The 8,583-nt window shown below is 59.2% G+C and overlaps 1 protein-coding gene and 1 long non-coding RNA gene across 8 annotated transcripts in view; one reads left to right on the forward strand and one right to left on the reverse strand.

The window, feature by feature from the left end:
• Positions 1 to 2,858, forward strand: part of LOC112400528 (uncharacterized) — a 74,288-nt gene extending 71,430 nt beyond the window's left edge. For all 7 annotated transcript variants that reach the window (XR_003003422.1, XR_003003425.1, XR_003003423.1 and 4 more), the window contains one exon: positions 1,609 to 2,858. This is a non-coding gene — a long non-coding RNA (uncharacterized LOC112400528). The remainder of the gene's footprint in view (positions 1 to 1,608) is intronic.
• DUSP7 (dual specificity phosphatase 7) lies at positions 1,409 to 8,580 on the reverse strand. The gene is made up of 3 exons (XM_024746322.1): positions 8,217 to 8,580; positions 6,277 to 6,711; positions 1,409 to 3,479 (listed from the first exon to the last, which is right to left on the reverse strand). The coding sequence occupies exons 1-3, from the start codon at positions 8,578 to 8,580 to the stop codon at positions 3,172 to 3,174; spliced, it is 1,107 nt and encodes a 368-aa protein (XP_024602090.1). The 3' UTR covers positions 1,409 to 3,171.
• Positions 8,581 to 8,583: the final 3 nt, after the last annotated feature.

An 8,583-nucleotide genomic window follows, 5' to 3' on the forward strand; every position in this document is an offset into this window, starting at 1 on the left:
GCCCGCCCCTGCCACAGAAGGACCAGGGCCCTGAGGGAGCCCAAGAGCCAAAGCAGCCCCCGCCCCTTTGCCGACACTGAGAACCCCCTTCCTCCCCCTCCCACGGGCCTGCTGGCTGCACTGCAGTGTCCCCCCTTCTAAAGATGGGAAGGCTGAGTGAGAGGGCAGAGGAGCTGGCAGCCACACAGCTGGGATTCGAGCCCACCTAGCCCTCCTCATAAGCGTGAGGGTGTGACTGTTCCCGTTGGATGTAACTCACGGGGAGAGATGGGGCAGGGACAGAGACGGCAGAGCCTAGATGGCCCAAAGGGGAGTGCTGGGGAAGGGGCTGAATTGCTCTCACTTTTCCGGCCCTGCCCACCTACCTGCCACCCAGGGCCAGTCCAGTGCTGGTCACAGCAGAAGGGATAAAGCCAGGGGAGAGGCAGAGATGGGGAAACGGAGTCAGCACCCAGGTCCCCCTAAGTTCATGACCGGGGCTCACTCAGTCCAGTCAGAGGTGAAGCCCCTGCGGAGCTTCCGTTTCCCCATCTGTAACATGGGGCTGTGGGGCCCACTGGGGGCCTTGCTCCCCAGGCCACGGCCATCATTCTTCTCCAGGACCCTTGCCTGCCCCCTGCTCCCCGCAGGGCCTGGCCTTACGCCTCCAGAGGGGCCTGCATGGAGGGCTGATGCTCATCTGCTCTGGAGAAGCTGGGCACAGCCTAGCCCTCCCTGCAGGCCCAGGTCCAGACCAGGAAATGAACATGAGGTGTTCATCATGCCCGAACGTGAAAAGCACTGGGTATTTGGGTGTGACTAGCTCCACTGTACAGATATAGATACTGAGGCTCAGGGAGGCTGAGGGACCTGTCTGAGGCCACCCAGCTCCTGAGGAGCAAAGCAGGGCTGACCTGCTCACTGACCAGGCTTCACGTCCTATAAGCATCCCAGGGACAGACGGGGAAGGAGGGAGCTTGATAAACACACACCCCATGTCCCGTCCACAAGAGTAGCAAGAGAAAGGGTCAGGGCGCCAGGGCTACAGGGGGGCAGGTCAGGAGCCTGGAGCGCTTGGGCAGTCTGGGCAATGTCCAAGTGGACAGCCTTGGGCGGTTCTGGGCGAGCAGGGGCTCAGTTCTGTAACCTTGGTCCATAAAACCTCTCCAAGCCTTGATCTGTTAACCAGTGGGCCAAAGCACATGGAGAAAGCCCAGATGCCCCTGCCTGCCTGCGCCTGAGTGGCTGGGGAAATGCCCACACCCCAGCTGCTCCTCCCAGCTTTGGGCACCTCCAACCAGTCAAAGCAAGTGCCCAACAGGCCCCAGGCAGGATCAGGCTGCTGCCTCTCGCAGAGCAGGCACTGGGATACTGGCCACGGTGCCCCTCCTCGCTGCCTCCACCCCTGGCCCTTATCAGACACAACTCGTTTTAAAGAAAAAATAATATTTATTTGCAATATAAACAAAGTCCCGTTGCTGGATCGGGATATATATATGTATGTGTGTGTATATATATGTAGGGTCACAAATTTTCCTTCATAAGTTCATAAAGCAAAACTGGCCACCCTCTTGGCATACCCTCATTTACACAAATCTGATGCATCTTTCTGGGTTTTTCTTTTTAAAGGTAAAAAAGAGAGAAAGAGAACCATGTACAGCATGGAAGCTTTTTGTCAATTTCTTGACTGTGGCAAGATTTTAATCTGCTGCCTTAAAGAATCCCTGAAAACCACCCCTGTGAGGTAAGATGCAGTGGGGGCAGAGTTTCCGTGGCCTTGCTCACATGCTGAGTGCTGGCTCGCTCAGGGACCCCAGCCCGACTGCTCACCCCTCCCCAGGCCCTACGCAGTCCTGACACCTGGGAGAGCTGAGGTTGGAGAAGGAACAAAACTGGAGGAGGATAACGGAATCCGTGGCTTTGTTCTGTGGATATGGGGGTGGAGGGATGGACAGAGCCTCACACCCCTTTCCTTGTCCATCCTCGCCACCCACCCCTGCCCTGGGATTGAAATGGGTGCGAGTTTCTTAATAGAAGGCAGGGGCAAGATGAGCACGGGGCAGGCTTTCACGGGTCGAGGGGGCTGGGAGTGGCAGCTGAACCAAAGCAACAACCAGGGTGAGGGAAGAGACTCGGGGGAGGCAGGGCTGGGTGCCACCACCTACGCCCCCCCCCAGCCACTGGGCCTGCACCCTCAGCTACCAACAGAGAGAGGAAGATACAAGTAGTGGGTACATATAAAAAGGGCCTGGGGCCCAGGCCCCCCTCGGGGCTGAGCCCGGAGGGTTAATGCTACTGCGTGGCAGCCCCCTGTGGCCCCACCTCCAGCAGGACAGTGGCAGGGCCTCCCTCTGCTGCCTGGGGCAGTTGGCAGGGACCACCAGAAGGGCAGTTGGGTGGGCAGAGAATGCAAAGGCCACCTGTCCAGCCCACCACTCACCACTCGCGGCAGTCATCACAGGCAAATGCAGAGCCAGGTCGGGCTGGGCCGAGGTGGGAGGTGTGGGCAGGCCTGGGAGTCCAAAGCTGGCGAGAGCAGCGAACCACCCCTTTAAGGGCCGCTGCGGAAACGGAGGCTTCACACATGTGCAAAACGCTTTTGGTCAAGATCAACGCGGGGTTTGTCTTTTCCATTAAAAACAAAAACCCAAGAATTGCTTTTTGAAATAAGAAGAAAAACAAACTGATAACACTTCTCTCTCTCTCTCTCTCTCTCTCGCAGGATCAAGAAAGGGATGAAATACTGGTTTATACAATCCACTGTTGCATGTAGCCTGAAAATAACACTTTTCATTAAAAAAGAAAAATCAAGAAGAGCTTGAACACTCTCTGCTCCAGGGAGCTCGGATTTACCTGCCAAAAATAAAAAGTAAACTCAGGTCCATGGATGTGTCTTTAAAAAAAAAATAGCCAAACTGGCTGGGCCATCAGCAGAAAGGAGTGTCCTGGGACAAGGACGAGGCCCCACTGGACTCCCAAAGCCACATGTCTGAGAGCTGAGGGCCCCTCCGGAAAGTCCTGCCGGGGGAGGCCTGGCTGTGGGCTGCACCCTCCCCGGGATGGTGAGGGAAGCTCACCTCTGGGCACAGGCAATGTCCGGGTTCCTCACGCCAGAGGCAGCAGGCGTGGGCCCTCCCTGCGGGCCCTGTAGAGGCCCGGGAGGGGCTGGCCCGTTGCCCCGTGCCCCCGGCCTCACGTGGACTCGAGCGTGTTGAGTGGGAACAGGTTGTGGTTGGTGGGCGTGGAGAAGTAGAGCTGCTCGCTGGGGGTGTGGTTGTCACACGGGCTGCTCAGCCCCAGCGTCCGCTCGAAGTCCAGCAGCTGCCCCATAAAGTTGAAGTTGGGTGAGATGTTGGACTTTTTCCTCTTGACAAAGTCGTAGGCATCATTGAGCGACAGGTTCATCTTCTGCATCAGGTAGGCCACCGTGACCGTCACTGAGCGGCTGATGCCTGCCAGGCAGTGCACCAGGACACCGCACTTCTTGGAGCGGGCCTCGTCTGAAACACACAGGCACAGGTCAGGGCAGCACCTCCTCCAGGGAGCCACCGCAGGTGGGGCTGGGGCCCGGGTGGGGCTGGGGGCAGCATGGTGACTGGCTGGTGCCTCCCGACTCCCGAGTGACCTGGTGAAGTCCCACGCGGGTGGGACAGCAACTTGGGGTCGAGGTCAAGAGCATGACTGTGGAGAGGGCCCTGCCACACGGTAGCTCCAAGTCACTGGACATTGCTGCGCCTCCGTCTTCTCCTGTCAGAGGGCCTGCTTACTCACAGTGCTCTTAGAGGTACGTGAGCCAAGGGAGGGCGCCACAAACACTGTGATCACTGCTAGTCCTACTGCTGCTATAACCATGTGCTACTACATGCCAAGGTGTCACCTGCATCCTCTCAGGTCATCTGCACCATGGCTACCAAGTTAACTTTGTAAATGAGGACACAGGCACAGAGGCCAAGTGACGAGCACAAGGTCCCACAAAGGTTCCTCCTAACTCGCAGCACTCACCCCCGCTAGCCCACGACCTGGGGCTCAGGGCTGAGCTTGCTCTCCTGGGGCAGCTTCCATGGGTGCCCCCGAGAGCCTCCTCAGAAGCAGGCCTCATGAAGGCTCCTCCACAAGGGAACGGCAGGCAGCACTCGGCTCTGCCCTGGGCCCAGCCAGTCCCCGGGGCCTTAGTCCTGCTCCGGAATAGCCAGGGACGGGGACCAGGGCCACGCCTAGTTTCACGAGTGGGGTTTGCTTACGTGGGGCCTACCCAGACCACTTACTAGACTTTCCCTCCATGTGCCAGTGACATCTCCCACCACAGCCAACCAAGTTCTGCCAACTCTCCCCTCCACCGCTCCTCCCAGATTCCCCCAGTGCGGTGCTCAGACTCCTATGCCTGACAGGCAGTAGGAGCTCAAATACCAGTCGAGCCACCGGCCAACTCAGTCCTGTAATCTCTCCTCCCCTAGACCCGAGCACAGCTGCATCTCCGTGCCAGAGCTGTGCCAGGGGCACAGATTAACAAGAGGCAGGCCTGGGGTCCCCAAGGTCCCCGCCTGAGCTCACTGGGAGCCAGGTACACTCCTTCAAGATGCACTCCTACAAAAGGCCACAGGTTCACAAATTGTTCCTCGTATGGCACTCACTGCTTCTGGCCTGGCAGGACTTCCCTTCCCTAAGCCCACATGAGGGTTCCCAGGGCAAAGCATGCAGTAGGTGCTTAATCCAGACTCGGGGACCAACTAGGGGCCAGACCAGCGGGGGAAGAGACCGATTGTCATGGATTCACGTGGAACCACGATGTCTGACCTTTAGATTTGGGGCAGGAGAAGGGGGTAGTGGAGACAAGCCTCCAGTGGTGACACATCAAGATAAGGGGAAGGCCTGGTCCCCAAACCCACTCCTAGGTGATCCAAAGTAAAACCACTTCCGCTGGCTTTATTTTTAGCCCTCTAAGGGTGTGGCTGAGCCTTGGGGGTGCTGGTGCTTGATCCTGCCCCACTGAGTCCTATGGGATGCTTGGGCTTCAATTCCTTCACTTGTCAAAAAGGGAGTATGGTTCCTCCCACCTCTACACCCTGTTCTGTCCCCCTCCCCAGATGTAAAGGGACCTCCAAGAAGGATAAAAACACCTACAAACCAGGCTCAGCCCTGGGAAATCCGGGAGCCCCCTCTTCACCCCCCTCTTCACTGGGGAGAGCACAAATGCTGAGGCAGCACCCACAGCCCTCTGGGCCATGTCCTCCCAAGCAGAGCTGGGAAGCTCTGGATAGCCCCCGACACAGCCCCTCCCCCAGGCCTCAGCTTCCTTCCTTCCTCCCAGCCAGGCACCTACTTTTGGTTCCCAGTAAGCGGATGAGGCGGGGAAGCCTCCCACTTCCTGTTATTAATGCGAGCCCAGCCCAGCTGACACCAAAACGCCCTCCACTGGACATAGCCGCCAGAGGGAAAAGACTGCCGGGCCACCCTCTCCCTGCCACCGGAGGCTAGACAGAACACTGGGTCACCAGGCTCGGAGAGCCCAGGGTTTACATTCACCCTGATCTTGTGTCCCTTTCCTGAATCCTGGGTGAGAGCTGAACCCAAAGACGACCTGCCATCTAAACAGCCTCCAGCTGGCCAAGGAGAAAGCAGGATGGGAGGTCAAAGATAAGGAACCCGAGTCAGCTGAGGCTGCGGATGGAGGGGGCTCAGAGGGCGCTAAGCCAGACAGCAGAACACACTGCCCCCGGGGAGGACTTCCTTAGCCTCTCCCCATACTCTCTGAATACCCCCTATATGCCAAGCAAGCCCCACAGGCTGCCGGGAGCATCTGAGGCCCCGCCGAGGCCCCTTGGGTCATCACGTTCCAACAGCTGCCAGTTTGGGGTAGGCCTCTGGCTCCAGGCCACACTTTAGCCCCCTCAGGTACACAGTAAAGCCCAAAGAGGCTGCGTGACAGCCCCTAAAGAGACATGTGCGCTGAGGCGTGACGCAAAGCAAGCAAGACTTGTGGGAGGTCTGAGAGCTGGGATGTTTCAGCTTGCTGAGCCTGAAACAGCACAGCCAGAAAAACCCAAGCTGGACAGCAGAGGCCACGAGGCTCCAACAGCTGCAGGGAGCCTGCGAGTCAGGGGACTGCTCAGGCCCCGAGGGCCTCGGTGACTCACAGTGGGCCTGGGTACACCCATGGGCACACGCTGGCACATGCAGGGCACACACAGGTCTTGACAGGCCCAGAGATACCCAGCCAGGCACGGGCAACACCCAGAGTCCCACACACACCTTGATGCGCAAGCCCACCCACCCTGCCCGAAGCGCAGCAGCACTTACCGATGAAGCTGATGGCCTCAGGGAAGAACTGGGAGAGGTTCTGGCTCCAGTGGTCAGAGATGGGGATCTGCTTGTAGGTGAACTCGCCCCCGTGCTCGAAGGCATTGGGCAGGTTGGGCGTGACGTTGAGGATATACTTGATGCCGTACTTGCCGAGCACATCCAGGTTGGTGGAGTCCTTGGCGCAGCCGAGGTAGAGGTAGGGCAGGATCTGGACGGGGAAGGCCGGTTGGCTGGATGGCACAGGGCTGCCGTCTGACTCGGTGGCACTGCTGGGCAGCTCTCTGTCCGACTCACCATCTGAGCAGTCAGAGCTGATGCGTAGGCCCCCCAGACCCAACACTGAGGTGGGCGGTGAGCCGCTCGGCGAGGACGAGCTGTCCACGTTGGTCTCGCAGTGTTCTGAGTACTCTGTCTGGAACTTGTTGAAACCACCTGTGGACAGGATGAGACAGGGCCTGGATGAGAGACTGACGATGCCAGTGCCCCCAGACCAAACAGGCTGCACAAGACCAACAGCAGCCATGCTTCCCCACGGCAAGCACCGTAACACCAACAATGGACAACACGGGCGGTGCTACGTATTTACACATGTACCTCCTCCTGTTTTCTCCACAACAATCCTATGATCCACTTCACAGATGGGGAAACTGAGGCCCCAAGTGATAAAGTAACATGCTTGAGCTCCATACCCTTACCCATAGGGCTTCAGGGCCCCAGCCATACAACCAGCTTTAGGGCACTTGAGGACAGACTCCAGCTCATTCCTCTTCCACAGCTCCCATGTACACCTGGCACCCATGGGTGCTCAGTAACTGCTAAGCGGTAAAGGAGAGCAAACCACCCCATCTCAAGCCAACACCTGTGGGTTTGCAAACCCCTCTTATAGATGAGACCGCAGGGGCCAGAGCTGCATCTGGGTCAGCTAGAGGCAGAGAGGGCCTGGGCCCCCTGACTGGGAATAGCCCCCTGACTGGGAATAGGGTGCTTGAGCCCCACTCTCAGCCACACGGGAAATAGTGTGAAGGTATCTGTTGGCTCTTTCCCACGGCAAAGGCAAGTTCATAAAAGGGGTCCCAATTCCACCTCTCCAGAACCCACCCCCTTATAACACAAAGGTCCCTCTCAAGCCTTGGACCCACAGAAGGGGAAGCTGCTGGGGGCTTTACAGGAACAAGAAATGGGGAGCGCCTTGCAGCTAAGGATGGGCCCTGCGCCCGAGGGTGCCGCAGGCCTCCTCTCCCCTCCCGCCTGCCCGCCCCGCTGCCAGCAAGAGGCCATTTTGGAATGTTAATTGGAAACACCGGCTGCAGCCACTCGCCTCCCAGCGCTGCCTCCCCCTTCCACAGTCTCTGGGGTGGCAGGCTAAGGACTTGGGGGTCCCAGAAAACCAGAGCTGGGGCAAGGAACACTGCTTACAGCCGTGCCGCAAGCGCCTCCAAGAGGCGGTGATTCCCAAGTGATGAGACCCACGCGGGGATGCCCGGAGTCCCCCAACCCAAATGATCCCTATTCCCTGGCGGGGGCGGGGACGATTATGAAAAGCTCCTGTCCTAACCCGGGCCTTCCAGGAACACGCATTCCAGTCTGTAGGAGCTGAACTTGGGTGCCCAGGAGGGGACCCTCCCTCCTTTGGAGGGCTCACGGGGAACCCAGGAGCTGCTATGGCCCCAACAACACGAAAAAAGGAAAGCCCAGGCGGGGAGAAGTTTGTTCGACCCACTTAGATCGTGCCCAGAAAGGGGTGTAGAGAAGGCCTGCGTGTCAGCCTAAACCCGCACAGCTGGGGCCGGACGCCCGGGAGAGGAGAATGCGGGCCGGGGGCGACGTGGCGCCGGCCGGGCAGGCTGGGCACGGGAAGAGAAAGCGGCCTCCGGCTGGGGCACCCGGGAGCCGCGGGAGAGCCCCAATCCCAGACAGGGTCTCGGTGCTGCCCTCACCTTGGAGGTAGTAGGCCTGGCAGCCGTCGTCGCGCAGCTTTTGCAGGAGAAGGCCAAGCACCGAAGCGGGAGCGCCAGGCTCTGGCTGCCACTCGGCCGTGGCCTCGTCGTAGAGCAAAACGGTGGCCGCCTTGCAGCGCGTAGCGAAACGCTCCTTGTCGGCGTGGTTGGGGATGATGGAGCGGATGGGCAGGTTGCCCTTGCGCAAGCGGCGCAGCATGAGGCCCGGGATGGCCAGGTTGATGGCCGTCTCGATGTGCGACGACTCGAAGAGCTCGTGCGGCCGGCAGTCGAGCAGCAGCAGGGACGCGCCGCCGCGCGCCTCCAGCTCCTCCTGCAGCCACTCGGCACTCTTGCAAGGCATTGC

The sequence above is a fragment of the Neophocaena asiaeorientalis genome, unplaced genomic scaffold, assembly GCF_003031525.2.
Source record: "Neophocaena asiaeorientalis asiaeorientalis breed wild unplaced genomic scaffold, Neophocaena_asiaeorientalis_V1.1 scaffold251, whole genome shotgun sequence".
Taxonomy (NCBI): Eukaryota; Metazoa; Chordata; class Mammalia; order Artiodactyla; family Phocoenidae; genus Neophocaena; species Neophocaena asiaeorientalis.

What these genes read in the sequence shown, in the direction of transcription:
- DUSP7 (XM_024746322.1), bottom strand. Translation starts at nt 8,580, where the DNA reads ATGCCTTGCAAGAGTGCCGAGTGGCTGCAGGAGGAGCTGGAGGCGCGC. An exon ending in CCAGGCCTACTACCTCCAAG is followed by an intron (nt 6,712 to 8,216) that starts GTGAGGGCAGCA and finishes TCCTGTCCACAG; the next exon opens with GTGGTTTCAACAAGTTCCAG. An exon ending in TGAGGCCATCAGCTTCATCG is followed by an intron (nt 3,480 to 6,276) that starts GTAAGTGCTGCT and finishes TGTGTGTTTCAG; the next exon opens with ACGAGGCCCGCTCCAAGAAG.